At 37.7% G+C, this 25,935-nt stretch overlaps 1 protein-coding gene and 1 long non-coding RNA gene across 2 annotated transcripts in view; one reads left to right on the forward strand and one right to left on the reverse strand.

Annotated features, from left to right (window-relative positions):
- Nucleotides 1-15,395, forward strand: part of LOC108736208 (protein tiptop) — a 222,814-nt gene extending 207,419 nt beyond the window's left edge. Inside the window, exons 2-3 of the mRNA XM_018468553.1 lie at nucleotides 10,531-10,729; nucleotides 10,988-15,395. Coding sequence (XP_018324055.1) covers nucleotides 10,531-10,729; nucleotides 10,988-14,366 — 3,578 coding nt within the window. The 3' untranslated portion in view covers nucleotides 14,367-15,395. The remainder of the gene's footprint in view (nucleotides 1-10,530; nucleotides 10,730-10,987) is intronic.
- LOC108736213 overlaps nucleotides 1-25,935 on the reverse strand; it is a 165,085-nt gene that overhangs the window by 115,911 nt on the left and 23,239 nt on the right. The window lies entirely within an intron of this gene.

A 25,935-nucleotide genomic window follows, 5' to 3' on the forward strand; every position in this document is an offset into this window, starting at 1 on the left:
TAGGTTGGTAGGACACCTTCTCAGGCATGAAGGTCTAGTCAGAGACATATTAGAGGCAGAAACAGGAGTTAGCAGGGGTAGAGGTAGACCTAGATTAGATTACTGTTCGCAAATAGTTAAGGATGTGGGCTGTTCTAGTTTTAGGGAAATGCGAAGTTTAGCTCAGGATAGGAAAGAGTGGAGGTACGTGTCCCACCAGTCTTAGGACTGATGACCTTATGATGATGATGATGACTCAATATGCGCAAAATCTCCAATATGATAATGTTCATCATGCAGATTGTAGTCTCAATTTCATTTTGTTCAACATTCGACATAGAACATAAATTCGCTCGTGATGGTAGCATTTTCTTCGCGTTTAGCGTGCGCTTCTTGCGCATCCATCGATTATAACTTTTCGTTTTCATTATCTATCTCCCGCGGTAACGTTCCGTTCTAAAAAGTACAAATATTTTGTACGGTAGCGCAGCCGGCGTACGGTGGTTCGCCTGGTAGGAGAGATATGTGATGTCGCTAATGAATGTGTAGTTGGAAACTTAGTCGGCCGGACCGCCGCCGCCGCCGCCGCCGCCGCCGCCGTTATAGCCACCGACTACGACGATCGAGCCAATTTAAGTGAAAATACGAACGGAGGTAAAATCTCTGCGCGCGGATTCAAGTAGTGGCCACAGCGCCCAACAATCGAAGGAACGAACGAATGGGGTCCGATCGGAGATTTACAATGTTTAAGTGCTCTCGAACATGAACAATTTGTTGATAGTATCGCCCGCGATCGTTCGTTGTTCGAGTACCCCGTCTGTCCGCTTGTCTGTCCACCGCGCCGTTAGAATCTCGTTATATATGCACCGAGAGCCCCCGATTCTGCTTTGTTTCGTCGAAAAGATTTCTATCCCAATGAGACAACCAGTAACGAGGAGACAATCGTTATCGCTCACTTATTGAAGTAAAACTTCTTATGTGACACCTAAGCATCCAGCTTCGACCATTTGACAAGTATTGTTCGTTTTCTCAGAAACGAATAGTTATTGAAATAATCATAAAACTTTTATAATTTTAGTCTATTTATTTCTATTTGCATTCTTATTTTGACTATTAGTTTTAAGTTATTCATAGTCATGCTCGGCCACTAGGGTCATTTTACAACCCTGCCAGTTTGTACCTTTCATCTGGTATTTCCAAATTTCTAGGTATGACTTGCCGGCAACATTTGTACATAGACCAGTTCATTTAGGTTCAATGTACATGTACATTGTATTATTAGTAAATAGTCCGATCTATGTACCTCAATTGTATTTATATTCGTATTTTCAGTAACCAAAAAAGAGTCTTCACAAGCTTTTCAAATCATTAACATCATTCATTTATTCACTACAAAGTCGCTGTCTTAAACATTCAAATTATTGGCCAATCTTATCTCTTTTTATCTAGTTAGTTTTTATTTTGTCATAAGTTTCCACGGTAGTTTAAGTTTTGTATTTATTTGTATATATCCGTATTTTAAGTGAATTAAATTCTTTAAACCATTTAGAAGAGTTAATTCATTTTAATGTGGTACAGCAGTACACCGGAAGAGCCATCAAACAAGTGCTTTTCCTTACAAGTATAATGCTAGAAAATGTTAAGACAGTTACGAAAATGGGTTACGGATTGGATTGTATTTTCTCTTTCGACTATTCACTACTTTATTTATTGTTTTTGTGCAGTACCTACAGATGTATTAAACTTTAATAAAGCTATTGATTTATGACCGCCTGCAAAAAAGCCGAAATTTTAAGTTCAATCAAGTAAACGACACCACCGTAAAAAATAAACTTATACTACGTGTTCAGTATTTCGGACTTTACCTGAACCATAACATTGTAGGAAGCCTTTCTTTGTATATATTTGTTTATTTACCGATAGTTTTAGCCGTAGTTTATTGCAACCCTTAGTCAATTGTATATATTCTAATAACCAGTCTTCAAATTTTTCCCCCCTTGGGTTAAGTTATTTTTGTACATATAAATAAGTATTCAACCATCATTCAAAAGAGAAGCATATCATCTGTTCACCAACCATCATTGTACGTTCAAATCAATAAACAAAACATCAAAAACCATATTCAGTGCATTCTTAATAATCATTCATTATCAACATCATTATCTTATACTATCATAAAATAGTCAAGCTCGAATGAGAAAATAACGTGATTATTTTGATAATAATCCCAACACTACGGTACCCTGGACCATTTTAACTTAACAAGTTTCTGTCACTCCAACCTCCATATCTTTGTCATCTTTAAGTAATAAGATTAAAGTAACAACGATATTATTTATGAAATTGGATGATGATCGCCAGAAAGAAGTTAGCATTACACTTATTTCTGACTGTAAATATTGTTTGTTCAAAACATTAAACATCACGTTTGGCACTTAAGTTAATTGTGTTACAACAATAAGTCTTATCTTATTCGTTAGCTATACTGCGTTAGCTAAATAACCGTTTACATATTTTCTAATATTCGTTCTGTACATAAGCCAGAAACACGTATTTAGAATACTATACATATAAGTACACATTTCTCCGAGTATTATTTGCACGTGTAACAATAATTACCCCGTTTTCAACGTGTAGTTAGCTGAATCCGACGCGGAGCACAGCATGGACGTTTAGGAAGGATTCAAGAACTGCAAGGCAGGCAGGGATGGCAAGCAGGCTGCAAAAGCGTGAGCGAAGATAAGTACGATAGATACCTATTACTCGGGGTGAACACGGGTCGGAATAGTGAGGCACCGAACGCGTTCACTGTTAACGTTTATCTTTCGTTAGTTTCGATGAATTTTGCAGTTATAACGAAGAGGAACTCGTTCGCATGAATGACGCTGTGGTCTGGTAGAATACAGCACCGGCTTTAAGAAGGATGGTGCCCCAAACACAACAGCCAACACCATATTAATATCTTAACCCTCATAAGGAATATCTGTAGCAATAGTTCTAATGGGAAATAACGACTCTAACGCTAGTATACATAGAACTTCAAAGCTGCATTAAAGCATGTCTAGTGGTCCAGTCGTAGAAGAATATGGTGCGCTTTATCTAGACAATAAAACAGTGATCAAATTGGAGAAGCTCTATTCGTAACTCGATTCTGACAAATGAAAGTCAGTTTAAATCCCATTTATAAAAATGTATTACTGATTGTCCAGTAATTTTTGACTGAAGTTGAAGATTCGCTAATTGTTCTGGAAAACAGAGACTCTGTAAGACTCCTAGCCGTAGAAGAATACGGTGCTCTTTATCTCGACGAGTGGCCAAACTGGGGAAGCTCTATTTATAACTCAATTATGACAAATGACAGTCAATTAAATCCCGTTTATGGAAATCTGTTACTGATTGTCCAGTAATTTTTGACTAAAGTTAAAGTCTAAAAAACAGGGATGTTTTGTAAGACTCCTAACCGTGGATCCACGTTTTCAAAAATTAAACCATCTACCACTGACGACACAAGCCTTTGATTCCCCATCCCCCTCGACCCCTAAAGCCTGTGTTGGAGATAAACGCGTTAGCTTAAGGAGGAGAAGGACAAGAGGAGATAACGCGTTCGTATATTGCAGCAAAATGTGCAGATAGTTGCGATCGCATTTGGTTACGTGTGGAAACTGATCCGGAAGGCAATTCGGTTAATTAGCTCGCGGCATAATGGCACCAATAAGTTCGAATGTGCACGGTAGCAAGTAGCGAATATCTAGCAGAGGTAAGTACCTACTGGAGCACAAGCTGCTGCAACGCGACACGTCGACGACGTTGGCTATACGGTGGGTGACGGGGTCGTCGAGTGCTGCTGAAACAATCCTCCCTTCATTATGACTGCGTCCAGATTTATGGACCATTGTCTTTCATTTGAACATATATTTCTTGTCGTGCCTGTCGCCCATATACGGACGGTATTCACGTGAATCGTCCCGTATCTCACGGGACGCTTTAATACAACAGCGGCAGTAACAGCACAACTACGACGGCAACGAGTAACACACTACACAACACCGAACACAAGCCAACCAACCAACCGAGCATTCGATCGACCACGTACGCGATACGATACGACGCGACGCGGCGTGGATGCCTGGTATTTCTAGCTTCCATTCCGATAATGACGATGATTGTGCCCTCTTCGCGAAGCAGAAAAAAACTTAAGATTTTCATTCACTTTTATGGGGTAATGTTAGGAGATGGACCAGTGCTTTTTACTTATGTAATATGAAGTAAATACTATTCTCTTCTAGGCTCCCTGAATGAAATGAAAAAGTAATAAAATTTGTTGTTTTAATTAAATACGAAAAACAAATGATACACATGAATCTAGTCTGAGAAGCAGAATTAGTTCCATATGAAGTATAGATCTCTCGTAGAGTCAAGACGGAAAAGTCATATCATCTTTACGATGGGATAGGTACAAAGATGGGAAAAGGCTCTTTCTTGACCAATACGACACGATTCGATTCAGATGGAGTCCAACACGATATTTGCAGTGGCGTATACAAAAATTACATAGCGTTAAGAAAGTAAATATTTGTTTTATTAATCTGGTGTTAATTTTCTTGCGTCACTATCAATATTCAAGTTTACTAACAACTTAGCGAACAATTATTATATAAGTTGTAATGTATGATCTGTTAATTACCTTTTACTGTAATTGTATTCAAAATATTTAACGATTCTTATTAATTAGTATCTCGAGATAAAAATGTTCAGTCTCAGAGTTTCTGAAAGCGAGACTCGAGTCTCCGTCTCTCATCGAGTCTCTCTGGTGTCGCTGAGAGAGACTGTCGAGAAACTGTCTGATTCTCGTTTAGTATCCAGTCTCTGAAGGAGAGACTCGAATCTCTCAATGAGTGGTGTCTCGATAGACATGGTTAAAATTTTTCAACATATTTCAGAGATCCCAGTCTTTCTACGAGAGATTCGAGTCTCTCAATTTTTCAGTTCTATTTATTCAGTCTCTCTGTGAGAGAGTGGAATCTCTGAATTAACAATTTTATCGTTCGAGTCTCTCATACAGAGACTGTGAGAGATCCATAAAAACACCTAGGCAATAACTCAGAGACTCTAAAAGATTCTGAGAGACTGGAGAGAGACTGAAAAATTTTGTCCAGGGATTTAGAAATGATTACTTTTATGGTAAACAGATTAGTTTCATTTGGTAATCAACAAACAGGTCTTAGGATTTTAGCTCTAGATTTCGTTCGTGTTTTACACATACTTATATTAATCGAAGGATTGCAATATGACATTCCACCCTGCCCACCTGTACACCAACACTAACTTGGCGAACGAGGTCGACCAATATACATATAAACTACCATTCATCCACCTTAATACTGGCCTGCCATATAAAAGTCAGTGTAATCGGCTATTAAGTAAAAGGGTAGGTATTAGACAGCGCTACTCCTTATTTACAATCCATAAAGCACAGAAAGGCCGCGGTTTATATTGCCGTTGTTCTTTGCCGCAACGGCTCTCTCTAACAACCCGTGTACACATGTAAAGTACCCACGATACATATACAGCATACATACATGTCTACGTGCCCGTTTGTGCACCTATATCCAATAATATCCTTACGTACTTATAAAGGAGCACATCTGTCTATGCATGCGTTTAATGTCCTCGAAGGCAGTATGCTGAGAAAACGCTTGGGCAAATTTGATTTTATTGCCCTTCGCCCAAAGGGTTTAAAAACAAGTTTACATGATATTAATCAAAGTCGATATTAATTAGTGGTAATAATTTTGTAGATTTAGAAAAAGCTTTTGACAATGTTAAAGGAGACAAATGTTAAATATACCTAAAAAATGTAGGGATGAGTTAAAGAGATAGAAGAGTGATACTTAGTTTGTATAAAGAGCAACAGGCAGTTATAGAGCTGAAGGAGCAACGTAAGGAAGTAAATGTTAGGAAGGGAGACAAACGGGGATGCACACTGCCACCGCTAATTTATCAATCTTTACATCGAAGACGCGATCAACATCATTAAAGATAGTACAACTGCAGGGATAGATATACAGGGACAAAATATTAGTATGCTTAGATTTGCAGATGACATAGCAGTATTAGGATCTAGCAAGGAGGAGTTAAAGATAACGTTAAATAAAATGGAAGCAGTATTGACAAAACAGTATTGTATGAAAATAAATAAAAGTAAAACAAAAATACTTATATGCAAGGGAAGAAAAAGTAGGGAAAGAGTGAATATATAGATAGTAGACGAAGAATTAGAAGAAGTGGCTGATTTTAGGTGTCTAGGAAGTCAGATATGACGGAAGGATTAGTAGGGATATAATGCAGAGGATAGCGTAGGGTCGAGTCGCCTTCAATAAAAAGAAGTCACTTCTATGCTCGCGAACGGTTAATTAAGATACATTCAAAATGTGATGTTACCGGTGAATGATGAGGATATCGCGGATAGAGAAGGTTAGAAATGAAGAGGTATTAGAAAGAATGGGAGAACAGAGGACTATATGAAAGTTAATAAGAAATAGGCCAGATATGTTGCTAGGACACCTTTTTAGGCATGAAGGTCTAGTTAGAGACATATTAGAGGCAGAAACAAGAGTTAAGTTAATGCGAAGATTAACTCAGAAAAGGAACGAGTGGGGGTGCGTGTCTTTGGAATGAACACCTTATTATGATTATGTAGATGAATAATTTTTAGAGATTGGTAGGGTACCCGGTTGGAATCTGGTACGCGGCGGATCCGGTCGGGTACAGGATAATACGCCGGGTAATCAGCACCGCCGGGTAGTTTTACTAGATAAAAAACTCGGTTATCTAGTACACGGCATAGTCACTATCCGGTGTTTCTCTAATAATTTTAACAAGTTAAACTTAAAACTAATGATTTTAAGTCCGGCGATTGAACCCTGCTGTCGTAACAAGAAGGACGATGACAATTTCTTATTTTGAACAATCTATAACAACGTTGAAGGGAGAGGTGCATGAAGGAAGAAAAGTTTCTCTAATCTTTGTCCTTTGAAATGAATTTACATTTGCTGTTTTGATATCCGTATCAGGTTCATTTCACCTATAAAAAGCGGTTCCGTTGGAACTTTTACGCAAATTTTGCGCTGCTGGGTGGGTTTACTTACACGTTCGCGTACGAGTGCATGTGTGTACGTAGAGAGAGTGTTATCTATGCGAGATGAGATGTATTATTTACCGTGTAAATCGCGGTTGTAACTCGTCGGGCTGATATTCGTTTGCGCCAGGTCTTGTGAAGAGCACCGATGTCGGTAAATCATACCGAATAATGAACAACATATAAACGGTAAAATTTATAGGCAGTTAATGTTGCGCAATAAAATATTCCCGTGTTTACAAAGAACGCGGCACGATCTACCTTCGCTACGCCGCGTTATTTTCAGCTTCTTCCTTTTCTTCATTTATTAGGTAACTACTATACATACTGTTCTTCTTCGGAATTTTATTATCTTACGGCTTGTAATAATATCGCCCAAAACTGGGTTACCGAGCTTATAAACCATCGATTTTTACATTCTTACATTCTGCTGGATGAAGTCAATTATTTTCGAAAAATCACTCATCAATTTTTTCTCCTATGTAAATAAATTAAAACACTTTGAAACTTTAAAAGTGTATTATACAAGAAAGACCCATGAATATTTACAATTATAACTAGTTGCTTTCAGGGAGATTGTTGCACTGAATTCTTAATATTAAAAGGATAATAATTACACCTCTGATTTCCCTACCAACTACAATTTTAACAATAGAAATATAACCGGTAACAAATACCTATGTTGTTGATATAAAGAACTATATACATATATAAATCTAACTACCGATGGTACATTTACTTGTCTGTACTTCCAAATATACTTTTAATGGGGTGGGTTTAATTGTCTTTTTGTATACGAACATTCCACAACCAGGTAAATATACAAGTCACTGACACCATGATAAGCACTGAACACATTCCGATTACTATTTCTCATTTCTGTTACTACGTCGTCGACAAAGGCACTTCTATTAGCTATGCAATATTCATAATTTTTAATGTGGTGTTTTTATTGTCATCTCTAATAAGATAATAATAATAATGAATCAGTAATTCATTCTAAGTTGTAGTAAAAATTTTAGCAAGTAGAAACCATTTTCGTAATGAAATTTGGGGTTGCACTTCTTTAATACCCCATGATATATTTTTGATCAAAGATGCTGACCACTTGTACCGTTACAGGATCGTTTATGATATTTTTTAAAATAAAATTTCAAAACTATGTGCAAAAAATACATCCCAAGTATAAAAAGTTTTATCGATTGTTTGTGACAGGACTATTTGCAGGATAATACTCATTGGTAAAAGAAGCTCTTGTAGATGCTGCAATTACATTAATTAAAAATATCCACTGGGTTCAGTGTTTTTACTCATTCCGATTAAAATAAGAACTTCTTTTGACGTTCGAACTTGAAGCTAATTTATATTGGGATTTATGTGCGGCACCTCCACCATACACCTATCATATTAATCTAAATCCTAAATTTATGTACAATCTTCTTAGTATTTATTATGGAATGGAAAGATAACATGGTCGGTAATGTTACGTTTCTTGAGCTTTTTCGATGACGTAACGAGAAGCCCGTCCCGATTTTCCTTATTTACTGATAGATACCCCCAAAAGATACCCTCCCTAATTATGGAGTAATATAAAGGAGCTGAGATTTCGACCAACCTAGTAGAATTTGACAGAAAGGACAACGCAATTCATTCCTTTCCGCATTCGCTTTTGTTCCTAGTAGTGAAGTTGAAAGGGTACAGAATTTCGACAACGTCGAGGATTGTTCGCTGCTTCCTATAGAAAAAGCAGATTTGAGACTTTTCATTAACAAGTTTCATCATCATCTCTGCATGTTTAGATTGGTTACTCTCCATATCTCTTTTCTTTGATGTTAATACTTTTTGCTGTTTCAATTTCAAATATACAAGAACAATTGTCCTTTTGATGAAGTTTGTTGGATTCCATTTGCGGTTTATCCATTCGTTTCCCGAGATGATACCGTGCGGGTTTTCAGGATAATGTGCATTGCCAAAGAATATTGAAGTTGCAGTTGCTGTTGCTGTTGTTGTTGTTGGGGCGGGCCTGTAAACCGGTCCATCGCGCCGGACGTCTTCAGCAGGCCAATATAAACATCTCCGCGTGTCAACTCCTGTACGGGTCGAACGGTCGCCCCGGGAGGTCCGCTCTTGCGTCCAGAGGCGTGCACGTACCACGTCTCCGCTCAGGCCTGTCCAAACACGGACCAACAATGAACAATAGCCACATAAATCAACGTAATTAGTTTCAGAAAAGCTGCCGTATCCGCGATACGTGGCGGTATAGGATACATGTTCGATTCAACGACCAACTCATTGGTCAACGATGGATAGTTCGCGACCAGTCACTCCTCCTTTTCGTGACGATTCCACCACTACCATGGGTCGCATCCGTCCATTTCAACCACTTCTTCAGATCACATTCTCATATGCCAATTCTCTCCGTTAATCTCTGGATTGTCCTTCACGAGCTGGTTATGGTGATGGCTTAATCCCAAAGAAAGATATGCGAGAACCCAAATCAGTTTGGTGATATAATATTTGGCACAGTAGTCGAATAAAGGAGCCTAGCAAGCAAAAGATGTCTCAAAATGCATGTGATGCAAACAAAGCTCTCCTGGTGTGGTAGCAATGACGATCCACATGAAGAAAGCAAATCACTGTGAAGTCGACGTACTCGTCCTGCAAGTACAATCACAGAATTTGCCTCCTAAACCTCCGATATCTTCACCCGTCATCACAAACAATTCCAATAGTTCTGTGTCTTCTTCCAATTCCTCGAAACCTAACCAATCCGATCTCAATCTCCTCATTAAAGAAACGATTCCTTTGCCCAGGAAACTAGTTCGAGCCCAGGATGTACTTCTAGGCAATGGTACAGACGAATATTGAAATGCATGAGGCGCGAGTAAATATTTCCGTCTCTCCTCATTTTCGTGACGATTCCACCACTACCATGGGCCGCATCCGTCCATTTCAACCACTTCTTTAAAACACATTCTCAAATGCCAATTCTCTCCGTTAATCTTTGGACTGTCTTTCACGGGGTGGTTATGGTGAAGCCTTAATCCCAAAGATTGATATCCCCTAAAGAACCAATTTCAAGCGAGAACCTAATTCAGTTTGGTGATATAAAAACTTGTTGTGTCTTGCTTACAGAGATTTAGGTCTTGCGACGATTTGTTTTCTGTTATCAGCATGACATAGTACAAATCGAGAATATTAAGCTTATTAAGCAATGACATCCACAGAAGTGTGCAATCAGATCCTTAGTAGGTAGGATGCAGCATTCAATTTAGAAATACTCAATGTTTCACTAGTTTATTACTATAAGCGTTTGGTACGTCTAAGAATAGTCAGATTTTATAGTTGCAGAATGTAATATTTCAATTCATTATGTGTTGGTGTGCTAATTAATATTCTTTTTGTCTTTTCAGGGGAAGGTGGTGAAGGATCGCCTGATGATGGAAAAGTCGATGGTGACGACGATTCCGGCACCATGACCCCAAATTCGACAGCATCTCCTGCCTTGGGTGGCGACGAAGCGTCGTCGCCACCATCTGCAGCAATGCTGTCCCCGAAAAGTCCACATTCCATCGTAGACGAGCCGTCGTTACATAACCATCAGATGGATAAGTAAGTGTACCTATAATACTACGCATATGATTAAACGGAGATGTTCTTTTGATTATTCCGCGGCGGATTATAAATCAATAAATTACGTTTGTTTGTCGACTAACAAAAACACATTTCTAACTGTCACTTATCGCGCTTACTCCAAATTAAACATTTACCTAACGGGCTCGCTGTTTTAGATGTTTCCCGTCATACGACACGACGATTAGTAAAGTAGACATTGACGTGTTAAAAGATTTCGTGTTTTCATTGTTACAGAGAGCTCGCGAGTCCACGGTCCCACTCGAGAGAATCGTCTGAATCCGTGCAACCACCTCGCTGTCTGTCCGGAGAGTCGGCCTTTTCGGATCGGAGCGACTTACACCGGAACAATCCGCTCCCAGTAAGCACCCTCGCGTCGATTGGAATCGCACTGCCTCCGACGTTACCAGTGGCAGGCACCGCTTCGTTGTTTCCACCCCAAACGGCAGCCGTGGCCGCATACTTCAACGCTGCGGCCGTCGCAGCCCAACAACAACATCGGCTAATGATGACTTCTCCATTACCTCCGCATTACGGGAGAGTTCCCTCGTCTCCTATAGTCACTTCTTCGTCACCTTCTGAGGAAACTCCCCTTCCTCCCAGTGTCTCGCCTTCGGATAACGTTAGCGTGTTAGATTTCAGTAAACGGTCGCATTCGGTCGACGATAATATCGAGACGGATAGCGAAACGTCGTCACTTAAAGTTTCGGGCTCGGAAGTGACCCCGAATAGTCCGTTAGATTTGTCCGTGTCGAACAGGAAGCGCACTTTCGACAATAACGACATTCAACCCCCTCCCAGAAAGCAAAAGTCGGAATATAAGTCGCCCTTGCTGTCTCAATGGCCTTCTCCCGTTGTAGCTTCTAATTTGCCGTACTTTGCCGCTGCCGTGGCAGCTGCCAACATTTCCCCGAAAGGAAATAACGTCGTAGAATCGTGGAACGGTAAACTAAAATATTCCCCGACCACGCAGAGCGAAGCTTCGAGAGCTTTGGAGAAAATGAGCGAGCTTAGCAAGCTCGGCGGTGAAGATCTCTTTCGAACTATCACCAACTCTGTCCCTGTCGCTAACCCGACGAGCGGCAGGCATAGTGCTTGGCAATCGCACTGGTTAAATAAAGGAGCCGAGCAGGCGAAGGACGTCTTAAAATGCGTCTGGTGCAAACAAAGCTTTCCCAGTTTGGCCGCAATGACGACCCACATGAAAGAAGCAAAACACTGTGGAGTCAACGTACCCGTCCCGCAAGTACAATCACAGAATTTGCCTCCTCAACCTCCGATATCATCGCCCGCCATTACGAACAATTCCAATAGTTCTGTGTCTTCTTCCAATTCCTCGAAACCTAACCAGTCCGATCTCAATCTCCTCATTAAAGAAACGATGCCTTTGCCCAGGAAACTGGTTCGTGGACAGGATGTGTGGTTAGGGAAAGGCGCAGAGCAAACCAGGCAAATATTGAAGTGTATGTGGTGCGGCCAAAGCTTTCGGTCACTAGCAGAAATGACTAGTCACATGCAACAAACCCAACACTACACGAACATCATATCTCAGGAACAAATAATCTCGTGGAAATCATCCGACGACGCCAAGGGCGGTGGCGGAGGAGGCGGAAATGGATCTGGTCCCGGAAGTAACCCAGGGGCTGCCAACAGTCACGTCAGTGCGGTACTAACGTGTAAAGTTTGTGATCAAGCGTTTAGTTCCTTGAAAGAGCTTAGTAATCATATGGTTAAAAATTCGCATTACAAAGAGCACATCATGAGGTCTATAACGGACGGAGGAAGACGCAGACAGACGCGAGAGAAACGCAAAAAGTCGCTTCCGGTACGGAAACTACTAGAACTCGAACGAGCGCAACACGAATTTAAAAACGGCGACGCGAGCAATATGTTCGGTAAACCTGGTGCGGGTAGGATTACATGTGAAAAATGCGGCGACAAAATAGACACGTCACTTTTCGTCGATCATATCCGCCAGTGTATCGGAAGTAACGCATCTTTGAGTAGTCAGCGTAATTTTTTGAAAAACGCGCTAATATCAAACAGTATAATTCCTCCAGACGGTCCACAAAATCCTGAAAATGAAAAGATTACCGCCAACGACGGTGGTACATCACCTGCCAAACAAACGTCATCGACTGCCACCGATCTCACCACCAACAAAGAATCGACCGAGTCTGAAACTCCTAACGGTTCATCACCTTCGGTACTGAACGCCATCGAAAAACTTATAGAGAAAAGTTTCGATTCTCGCGTTCGACAGAATGCCGGGTTTGCTTGCCACGGACCCACCGCTGCCCCAATGGGTTCGAGTATTTTGAAACGCTTAGGAATCGACGAAAGCGTCGACTATACCAAGCCCTTGGTAGACGCGCAAACCATGAACCTATTACGTTCCTACCATCAACAAACCCAACAACATTTCGCGAGACGAGAAAGAAGCGGCAGTGAATCGAGTTCGGTGTCAGAACGTGGAAGCAGTCGAACCGATACTTTAACTCCAGAAAGAAAAATTGATGTGGCCAGTTTGCCTTTAGTTACGTCGACACCTAGATCTGTACATGAAATTCGAGAAAAGTCGCCCGCTTCCGACAAAACCAACAGCCATCGTCACGAGACTGACAACAAAGGAGACTTGCAAATAAAAAGAGAGATTGTAGAACCATCTGATAACGAGACCACAGGCGATGGTGGTGGTGGCATGGTCAAAGTAAAGCAAGAACGAGATGAAGATCACGAAGAATGTCACAATTATCAGGAAAACAACGAAAGGTTACAATCTTCGAATACAGATGAAGATAAAGCCGGTAGCAAAGCACCTGAAAGTACCCCCACGAGCAGTCCGCGTGCAACACAGTCCAATAGTCCATGTCGAAACAGTACCGGAAGTCCAGCCAACAGTGATCGCTCTGTCACGCCTAAAAGTACAAATAGCGATAAGAAAGCGAGTGGCAGTTTAGGCGCGTTGAGTTCCATGTTCGACAACTTGTCCGGTGCCAACAATAACAACAACACCTCCGGTGATTCGCAGCCGAGTTCGTCGAAACGTGGCAGCAATCATCCTCTGGCCGCGCTCCAGAAACTTTGTGATAAGACTGAAACTCACCATACGACCCGTAACAGTTCAACTCCGGTCATACCGCCGGGGGCTAATCCTACGGTCGCGGGCCAGTGTAACGCCCAAAACGCGGCCAATACTCCAGGTGCAATTTTGGCCTTTAGTTGGGCCTGTAACGAGGCCGTCATGACCTCCGATTCGATCATGAAATGCGCGTTCTGTGATACTCCGTTTATTTCCAAGGGAGCCTACCGACACCACTTGTCCAAAATGCACTTCGTCAAAGACGGTGTCATACCGGATCCGGTCGCCCTGAAAGGAACCGCTCAGACTACGAGTTCGACATCGGCGACGCAAGGTCCGGGCGTTAAGGGAGGTGTGGGTAGTGTTGGGGGTAACGGTGGTGGTGGCGGCGCGACGTCTAATCTTCACTCTGGCATAGTCTCGTCTGCCAGCAAGAGTCCTCCCGTTGCACCTGGGAGTTTTGAAGAGAGTCCCCATTCGAAATTTTTGAAATATACCGAACTCGCGAAACAATTGTCCAGTAAATACGTGTAATTAGTAGCATTCCTTATACTTAAAAAAGAAAAAATGTTCGCCACGCGAACTTCCTGAGTTGTGATGATATCATATCTTACCACTTGAAAAATTTTTAATAAAGTGTGTATTATAAATAAATTAAATGAAGAAAAGAGCGTCGTTTAAGTGATAAATTATAAGTATTATTATAAATCATGAATTTTGAACAAATGTTTAAGAAGAGTCGTGAAATTCTTTGTATAATAACTAAACTATTCTCTAAGTCATTATTTAGGTCGTACTGTCAATTCGAACGGATCGCTTTTGTGTTTTTGGATGTTTCCTTTTTATTTGTATTTACATCAGGTTTTCGTCCCGGTGAAGATTACATACCGGGTGTGTGGAAAATATACGCCATTCAATCGGGAAGGGAATTTCTATCAGGAAAGTATAAAATGTTCGTCGAAACGGAAAATGACACGGAGCTTTTCGATTTGGATTTTCGTTTTCTTTCGAATGGTTCGAGATTCAAGCCGATGTTATTTCCGGACACCCGGTGTAAATCCGTTTTTCAATTTTGCATCTCCTTCAATTTTGCATGTGTATAGATATTGTACTTTAAAGATGATTATACCAAACGTACACGTAAGGCATTTAGAATGTAAATGTAGTTCTGAGCAATTATTACGACGATTATTGACGATTATTATAATGGTGATGAAAAATCGTTATCATCATTATTAATAATATAATGATTATTACTATTGATTATTATTATTATCATCATCATTATTATTACTATTGTAGTTGATTTACCAATATCCGTTGAGGAGGAACACGTACAAGTAACACTTTACAAAAATTAATATTTGTATACGTACATTGCAATCTGACTCTTCCAATCTGATTTTAAGTAAATATTTATTGGTGATATCTGTAATGTATAATAATATTATACGAAATGATGTATACGCGTAGCTGATCTATGAAGAAACCCTTGACCTTATTTGTCAATCTTTTATTTTTTGATTTGTTGTATTTAACTGCAATCAAAAGCTCAAATAAATATGTATGTTAAAATAATTCTATTTATCTCCAACCCCCCTCTAAACGTTCATAAAAAATAGTTGAATTAATAAATATAAACAAATAAGTAAGAATACAGAATCAGTCATTAATATTAAAAAAAACTAGAAAGTTTCTCGCACCGATGGGGAGAAACAGGTGGGGGGAATAGAACACCATGTAAGTATTTTTAGTTGAGGGCAGACACCTAGAGAGACGGAGAATCGAGCTGAAAGTTAAAAATAGGGAATGTAGTTATCCAGCGTCCCTCTATCCCAATCAACCCCCCTATCATCTATATTTCTACACATTAACATCCTATTTTTCAATTTTCTACCACCTTTTCCCGCCATCCCTCCCCTAAAACCCATTACAATTTACCCCGTTTCTCAATTTCAGCTTCAATCCCTGCACCTCTACGTTCTCGCCTCCAGTAAAAAGAAACACTATATGGGGTTCTGCAATGTCACCCCCCCCCCCATCAGAGCCACAATTCCTAATTTTTTATGTAAACTAATAGAAAAAAAAATACTGGTGTCAAACACAGGGTGCTCTGGAACACTGTGTTAGATTAATAGAAATGTTTGTCTTTGCTTTAACCCTTGACACAGCCTTTATATTTATCCATCTTACTTAGGTTTGGTAAGTATAAGAATCAAAAGAGATGGACAATACTTGCTGCACTTGTAAGATAGTTGAGGTAAGTATAAAGAAAAAGAACTTCAATGAGCTCAAAATCAGTCTCATTAGGTTGTCAAGTTGCTATTTTTTCACCACCTAAAGTTCTAATTAATTTTCTTAATTTCTGTAATTTGAAAGAAAAACACAAATCTTCTCACTGACGTTAATATCAATTGGTAACAAATGAATTGTCTTTTTTTACAAAAGTTACGTTTATATTTAACAAGTTACTCAAAAAAAATTAAGAAAATTAGATCATTCTACTTGAAATAAACTAGTAATGGTGCATTATAAATTTCTAATGATCGGTTTGGATCAATGACCTTGTATGACAGCAAATGTCAAAAGACTAAACCTAATAAGATTGCAAATTTTTATTACATCCACTAAAAACTATGTATTTTATGGAATATAGGAAGTGTACAAAGAAATGTAAGAATGCATACATGCCCCCCCTGGCCCTCCTAAAATAGTATTCAAAGTAATATTTTGTAAACAAGTCTATGTACAGCTTTAACCCTTGACACAGCTTTTATATTTATCCATCTTACTCAGGTTTGGTAAGTATTAGGATCAAAAGAGATGGACAATTTTTGCTGCACTTGTAAGATAGTTGAGGTAAGTAAAAAAAAAAGAACTTCAATGAGCTCAAAATCAGTCTCATTAGGTTGTCAAGTTGCTATTTTTTCTTAATTTCTGTAATTTGAAAGAAAAACACAAATCTTCTCATTGACGTTAATATCAACTGATAACAAATGAATTGTCTTTTTTACAAAAGTTACGTTTATATTTTTGCAAGTTACTCAAAAAAAAAAATAAGAAAATTAGATCATTCTACTTGAAATAAACTAGTAATGGTGCATTATAAATTTCTAATGATCGGTTTGGATCAATCACCCTGTATGACAGCAAATGCCTAAAGACTAAACCTAATAAGATTGCAAATTTTTATTACATCCACTAAAAACTTTGTAATTTATAGTAAGTGTAGAAAGAAATGTAAGAATGCTTTGCACTTTTAGAGTTCCATATTCTTAATAGGAAACGCGTAGAGGTATTAGGTTGAAAACAATATCAAATATTCAGGTTTGCAATCCCTTGTAGCTGTGAAAAAATTGAACTTTTAAGTACAGCGGTTTATGCCGCATTTTGACACTCGCAGAGGGATCAAAGCCTTCCCGTCGACCTAGAATTATGAAATTTGACAAGAAGCAATCTCATAGCATAAGTAAAGATAGAAATCGTGAAACCGTAAACTTATAATTACATCATAAAAGGAAATAATTTTTTCATTGCAATATTGTAATTATAGATCGATTTCTTCTTTTTTATAAACGCCGATGCGTCTTTTTGTGTGTGAAAAACCCCATTCAACGTGGAAGTTAGAACCATAAAAAAGAAGTAGAAGAGCAAAGGAGGCAATTTCGTCGGATGGCGCAAATTAAAAACATTTCGATACGATGAACTCGAGCGTTGGTTACAATGGAAATGTAAACGGATCTAGCGTGTGTTCGAGCGCAAGTTTCGTCGTTCTATAATAAAATATGAAAATGATTTTCGCACGTCCTTTTGACCTCATAAAGCATTTTGATCTGAAAAACCATAAAATTGATTTATTAATGTGAGGCATGGTGAGATAGGCAGAACACAAAAGAATACAGTGACATAAATCGTTTGGATCTTGCATTAAGCTGTCATTCGTATTCCGATCTTCCAGTCGCACACAACCTTCTCCCTTTCTCTCCCGTCTTCATTCGAGGAACAACGAACCATTGGCGTAGCAACGAACGTTGCCAAAGGGAAAATCGCCGATAACTGTTCATTTTTACGATGCAATAAAACTGAGCTACTGAAAATGTCTGATAATTTTTTTTTTAAATTTCCATAAACGCGTAGAAATATAAAATTATACTTTTTTACATCATGTGGCACTTGTTAAAAAAAAAAAATTAAACCTAACGGACAGTTACTACTTTTTGTGAAGATGACCTTTTAGTCGAAACTTATTAAGAATTCTAATATGAAGTTTGGAAAAACTTTGGCGGTTGTTGTAGAACAAACAAAATAGCTCAAACCCCAACTTTAGTCCCTGAAGAAGGTAACCTTGTTATCGAAAAGTGCTTCGGACAACTACAGTGTCGTGTTTTGGCGTTGGGGTTTGAGCTATTTTGTTTTTCAAGAATTCTAATTAATTAAGACAATGTTTTTTTCCACAAATATTTCTATAGGTACCTGTAGTATTGTAATTTGAATATAAAATAGGCACATATTATAAAAAATGAATGAATTTTTGAGCATATTAATCAATGGGTATTTACAACCTCTATATACCTACATTATTTTACAATACTTTACATTAATTTTATTGAAAATTCAATTTTTTTTAGTGATGTAAATATGTGCGTTTTCTCTCCCCTTTTACATCTAAAGGGATGATTTGGGCTTTCCGATCTCATTAGAATATAAACTTCGATGTCAAATTGATTTCAATTAATAATACGTAAAAATGTAGTTTACTTTTATTTATTATTATTATTGTTTTTTCCTTTTTGGGTTTTGCGTGAATTATTACCCGACGCCACCCACCATTTACCCTATGTCCTTTCCTGTACCCCTGACAATATGTGTACAAAATTTCCTGATAGGTTTTACCCCCGCCTTCACTCGCGTTGATATCTTACATATTTCTCAAACAGCATCGACGATCACATAAAATTAATTTTTATATCCCTATGTCCTTTTTTATACTTTTCAAAATATGTGTTCAAAATTTCATGATAATCGGTTGAATAGTTAAAACGTGAAACAAACAAACAAACATTCGTATTTATAATATTAATTAGGATTACAAAGAGGACATAAATAACTAACTAAGAGATAATGAGTTAATAATTTTATTATTAAATCTAAAGATAGGATTAAAGGAAGGACAAAAATATTCAAACTCTAATAACTGACATGAAAACTCAGTTCTAATTTTGTAATTTCATGATGATCTTATGTCGAAAGCAACTTTAGTATTTATTATAATGTTTTATCGATATAATTGATTAATTATTTGCCTTGAAGCGAAAAAAATCGTTATTAATTAATAAAATAAATTCCCATTAAAATATGTATTAACAAACCTTTAACAATTTCGTATACTTGTAGAAAGTACTTGTATATATTGTTTGTGTATTTTTATTACAAAGAGGGTCTGAAGTTCAGGCGGGGGTAAAAAATTAAAGAGTGGTAGCAGAATGGAGTTTTGGCAGGACTTTGCCACCTCATTTCTAAACATTTTTATCTCGTTATCACTAATTAAGGTGCACTATATATAACGGTTGACAAAACAGTCGACGGAATACATAATTCTATCACGATGAAGCATATCGTCGGCAGTTGTTAGTACGCCCCTGGTTGTTGGCGACCCTAGGGGTGTTTTCTAAACGCTTGTCGCTAATTCATCATAATGATTCATATGCGTTAGAGGCCGAGACTGGTTTTTGCACACCAAATTTAACGGTGTAAATTATAAGTTGAAGACAGAAAGTCAATAATTCTCGACTTGAGAGCCGTAAATTCCTTACATTATCCGAAAAAATCGCTAAAATGGGAAATCCGCTAATGGAACTTTCCAATGCACATACACAAAAACACACATGTATAACTCAAACATAACGAACAAATGAGAAAAAACACCGGAAAGTTAATTAAACGCAAGCATTGGGAAACTAACACGCAATAATTTATTGAAATTAGCTTTCCTTTAATTTTTATTTGCTTTACAGAAAGGAAAACATAAGTTACCTATGAATAATCCGCGTAGGTATTGTATAAAATACTATACAATCATAGACATTACCATTTCGGTCAAAATTTTAAAAATTAGTAAATTTAAAAATGGTAACCACCTGATCAATAAACTTAAGTAATTCGTCACTATTAACCCCTCCCCTCGCCCTGCTGAAATAGTATTCAAAGTAATTTTTTTTTTAAACAAGTCTATGTACAGCTTCTGAAGAACTTGTAATAGAAGAAACATATACGTAACATAACATTCGACATGTAAAAGGTTTTTTTACTCATTTACGTACATGCAAGAAACTTGGAGGTTTTGTGATGACAAATAATTTACTCATTAAAATCAATTAAACATAAAAGACATCAGTATTAATGAGTAGGTGTTTTTTTTTATAGAAATACCCCAATCTCTTTCAGATATACCTATGCTTCACTTCAATGAAGTAATACAACAAATTACGAAACTCATCACAAAAACCTTAACCCAGGAACCAATTAACATTATAGTTGGAAAAAAAATATTTTTTCTCCCTTACATTCAAACTGCAAATTTGAATATTGTTTTGCTGAAAAATTGACCACGTTATGTTCAGACCATAGGCTTCTTATTAGTTTTCCTGTAATTTATAAGTAAAGAACGATTTTTTTTCAAAATTTTAGGTTCAGTAGTTTCGGAGGTAAGAGTGAGAGGGAATGGTCAATTTTTATCTATTTCCGTAAATAACTTTAAAACTATTTTAAAATCATAACAAAAAATATATTTTAGACTTTTACAACAAGCCCTATCATTTGATATGTCACACAGTACAGTTTGCAAAACTTTTTTTTTCAATTTCCTATTGATCCTCCAAAAATGACCCCATGTTCAAAATTAATTTATATAAGTATATTATATTATACATCAACTTAATCGGTCCAGTGTATTCAGAGCAATTTGACTGTGACAGACGGACAGATACGAGTGATCCTGTAAGGGTTCCGTTTTTCAGTCCTTTACGGGCGGTATTGTCAATGGATGATATACCGTTGCATAAAGAATCTATGTGCAAATCATCAAGGTTATTGAGCCAGCGATTCGAGCTGTGCCTTGATCGTTACAATAATATTTGAACCCCCTTTTCTAACCCTTAGGAATTGAATTTTTAAAAATCCTTTCTTAGTGTTCGCCTACGATTTATAAGGAACGTCTGTGCGAAATTTTAAGTTTCTAGATCCAGGGGTTTGAGCATTACGTTGATGTATCTGTCAGTAAGTTTATTCTTTTATACACAAAATATATGCAGATTGTAAACCCGTTAGTCTTCGATAAATATGAACACTTCATGCATTAATTTAATTCTTAACAATTACAAAATTAATGGTATTATCTCAGTAATTACTAAATGCACAATAAATTTTTCATAGCCACTTGGTGTCGGCAAAATTATCAGTAGTTATCGCTTCTTGAAAGAAAATCGTTATTTGTGAAAGAAAATGCGTTTAGGTAGGTAACGAGGTAATAAAAGGGGCGGAAAAACAAAAGACCAAGAGGGCGACAGACAGAGTAAAAAATTCAGCATGTATATGTATATGTGTGTTCAAGTGCGATAACTGTTCGTATCGTACAGGATAACAGGATGAGAGAGAGATGAACGAGCGAGAGAGGGAAGGGAGCGCCACCGTGTGGCAGTTTCAGTATAACTTTAATGGCTAAAACTGCGAAGAGGGTCTCAGATTCGTCAGGGCCATAACCATAAATTAACGGGAATGGTGCCGCCATGTGATGTAAGCCAAAAAGGCACTAAATCTGCTCTTATTATCTAAATGGGCGTCAGAGTATTTGCAGACGCCACTTCTCAAACAGAGGCGGCTTACTGCAAGCAACTAATTGTAAGTCTACCGACTACCGACTACCGACTCGCCGTGCCTAATGTCCTTTGAACAATTGTTACATTTCGCAATGTACCAACACATCCAACAGCGACAACGACAACGGCTACTCAACCGAGATCTGCAAATGTTTGATCAAGTGTCAAGTTTCGATTTTTTCATTTCTCGTTCTCATTGTCAGCGAAAATGCCATCCGTATTACACTCACACCACCACCGCATAAGAGAAACTGTTGGCGAAGCCGAAACATTAGTGTTACTCGAAATATATCGCAGTATCAGCGAAACGGTTCTAATTCTGCATAAAAAGAGTGAAATAAATAGAGAACAGAGGCGTACTAGGCATAATATTTTAAAAACACATTTTAGACACGCTATCAATGATATGTTGCAATCCAAGTCTAACGTCCAAGAGACCTAGTATTGATCGATGACTTTGGTTTTATTGGAAATGCGTACATATGTCGATACTGCAAAACGATTCAAAATTGGCATCAAAAAGGACGAAATCAATAAAACACAGGGAAGTACTCAGTAGATATCTTCAAAAAAGGCGTCCAAGCTAAAGTCCTAGGACACTTGAATTTATTCTAAAAATGTCGCAAAAACTAGCGATTAAAATTATCCATTAAAAAGTTAACAAAACAGGGACGTACCCAGCGTATGTCTTCGAAACAAACATAAGATCTATAATTAGAGATATGTTAAGGTCCAAGTCCAAAGCTCAGGATTCAATTTTTCGTCAAAATGCGCAAAATAAATAGAAAACAGGGACATACACTGCAACTATCTTCGAAATACACGGTTTTGTCATTAAAGTACGTTAAGGTCCAAGTCCAAGAACTCAGGGCCCTAGGATTGACTAATCGTGTTGATTTTATTCGAGGTCTAATTAAGCGAATTCGCATAAAAAATGCGAAATGAACAGAAAACAGGGACGTACTCAGCATATATTACCAAAATAGACAAGAGACCTTCCATTAAAGATAAGCTATAGTCCAATGTCCTAGAGTCCTAGAATTGACTAAAGGGATTGGTTTTATTTGAAATATACCGCACCAGCTAAACGATTCAGCATCCAAAATCGCGAAATTACTAGAAAACAGGAACGTACTCTGTAGCTGTCTTCAAAACAGACAGCTCTGTCATTAAAGATACATTAAGGTCCAAGTCCAAACCCCTGGCAGCCTAAGATTAACTAATGGTACTGGTTTTATTCGAACTACAACGGATCAAAAAGTGATTAAAAAACAGTAACGTACTTAGTATATATCTTCGAAATAGACGTTAGACCCTATGATTGACTAACTGATGATTAACTAACATTCGAAATGTATCGCAGTCGTTAAGCTATTCATATATTGCATATACATTTTCGAAATTGGTGTTAGATCTTTTTTTTAAATATACGTTAAACTACGGAAAAAATTGCATCCAAGCAGTCAAGTTATAGAATACTTACAGCTACTCTGTTTAACCGCTGTTGCTTAACTAAAATTGTAGTCACTTTCCTTTTGAAATTTTACAATATGGGCTTATGTACGTATCTACCATTTATACATACATACAGCGTTGTTATGGGTAGTTAGAGCATAAACATATACAAAGTATGTAGTGCATGCATATATATGTGCATACTTAAAATGGGCAGAGAAGGATCGGTTCGAGATCGGAATGGCATTTGGAACGATTTTCAGAGTAACCTTTCCGTCCAGGTTGTTGTGCCTTTTATAAAAGATAAACCATCTTAGATAGAATTCCTTAAAGGTAAACTATAGTTCTGTCAACGGCCAGTCACTTTATGGGAATCGAATGTGATAAACATATCGGCTATCTGCGCAAGCGCTGCTACCACAAGTCACGACCCATAATTTGAATACAATACGTGTCAGTAATCATGTCATATAATATTAGCCAAACGTTTATGTTATTTCCTAAATTATTACGATGGCCGAACGGGACATAGCTGCCCGTTTACATCTACATACGTAAGTAACGTATACATACATACATATATGTATGTGTCGTAGCTGCTAGATGGTCCGATTTAGATTCAATCTATTCCTCAGATAGGTACTCATTATATACACTTTTAAAGTAAATTCTGCGAAATCAGAGAAAACGTTTCAGAACTTTACAAAATCTAAGAACTAACTAGAAATTAACGAAATCAGTATCGACAGATCAGTAAATATCGTACATATATTGTTTTTAATAAACTAGAGGTAATTTAGAATGACATGGGCCTTGGCCTTGAGATGCAGTATGTGAAGCGCCAGCTTGATATTAGGCCACGATATATATATATATATAGCAATTCTGTTAGTTAAAATAAGCGGTCCGATCCTGTGCTATATTCCTTGTTTTATGTCTCTACCCTATTTCCATCTTCAGTTATTTCAGTTCCTAGATATGAAAATCGACGACTTTTTATAGTTTTCCATTTCCAATTTTCATTTTAACTTTAATCCTACTTTCACTTCCCTTACAAACCAATATTTTTGATTTGTTTTGATTCTACACCGTTCTGTCAAAACCGCTACCATTTTATTTAAAGGCGGATTCCCACTACACGCGGCTGGCAACCGTCCGGCTGTTGTCCGTCAGTTTTACGTCGTATTCACATTATATAGCAGCTGACCGTCAATCATTCCACAAATTCTGGAAGATTAGCACATTTGTGTAGAGAGGTTTAAAAGTTATTCGGTAACCGATTTAGCAGTTGTTATTACATTTTTACTTGAAAAATGATATGAAATGAAGAAGAAAGGAAAAACAAAAAAATAAGAAAAAATGGGTACACAAAAGTTTTTTTGAACCGAAAAACTGAAAAGGAATTTTTCACATTGTGTAAGGAATTGTTAGATGATGTCAAAGGATTTTCTCCTGCACTGGTATCCGTCACCGGGAGACACAGTGTAGCCATGACATATACGGATACTCTGATTACACTATTTTGACGGATGGCTGCCTGCCGTCTTCTAGATTTCTGTTTTCCTTAATTTCATGCTAAATATTTCCAACAATTCCTTGAAAAATAGGTAGGTTAGGTAAGGTTTCGTATAATAAGTATGTCTAACTCCTCGTCCTTGCTAGTAATTTTAGAGTATATGCATTTATTTATTATTAATTTCGCCGCACAACAACATGTTAGAATGGCGCGTGGTTGCACTTCTTGTGTCATGTTCTTTGCTTATCGCGCCATAATTACGTGTTTGGGCGTCATGTAATTTTACTTGTAGGCAAGTGTGTCATATACACATACATCCGTGCATGTTTGTGTACACGTGTGCATGTGTCTCGATGGTTGACGGGCTGTTATATTATGACTGACGAAAAATCGGTTCCATCAAGTGGAAAACGGGCATCCGAACTGACAATGTCGTTAAAGATAATATTCACTTTCCGATTGAGAAACCACCGTCATCATCGTCAACTTAATCGACTATGCTAAAAATCAAACTCAATATCACCCCCACACATAATCAAAGTGATAATAATCGATCTTTTATATTAGTTTATTGACAATACCTACAGAAAACATATTTTGTTAAAGTTAGAGATCTAATCTAACTTGAAACTGAAGAATATGCGTTTGAAAAAGGACGCAACCCCGCAAAACTTACGAAACCACACCCCCATAGTCAGTTATCGAAATTGTCAATTGTTCTTCGGAAAATTTGTTTTAAAAAAAGTAAAATTTTTGTTGAAATTTATGATGTCACCTTGACATATTCTTTTCCAATTCTATTAATGCTTTTGCTTTCGCTGCGATTTTAATTGTAGAGTATTCCGGTATCATTATATTAACAAATAAGAGATAATGCGGCTGATAATAATGACAGAATCGTAAAACTTGACGGCGTCTTCGGACCGTCGAAGGGACGAGTCATGTTTGACACATCCAATAAGCTGCACACAGCTGCTGAAGATATTGTTAGTGGAGAAATGACATCTCAAGAGTAGAACAAAGATATGACGTGAACATCTGTCGCCATTGCGGTCTAAACTTTGGCAGACTCGCAACAATGTTATTTAATTCCGTTTCGAATCCTTTTAATCAAAAGATCTTGCACATTTAGCCAAAATTGAGACCAAAACTAAATAAACAAGACGAAGACCAAGAGTAAGACTTATTATCAAGATAACAAATACAGGGTAAAACTATAAAGAAAAAGGGGTAAAGGTCTAGATGATGGGGATCGAAA

This window comes from Agrilus planipennis, unplaced genomic scaffold (assembly GCF_000699045.2).
Source record: "Agrilus planipennis isolate EAB-ADULT unplaced genomic scaffold, Apla_2.0 scaffold114, whole genome shotgun sequence".
In the NCBI taxonomy this organism is placed as follows: domain Eukaryota; kingdom Metazoa; phylum Arthropoda; class Insecta; order Coleoptera; family Buprestidae; genus Agrilus; species Agrilus planipennis.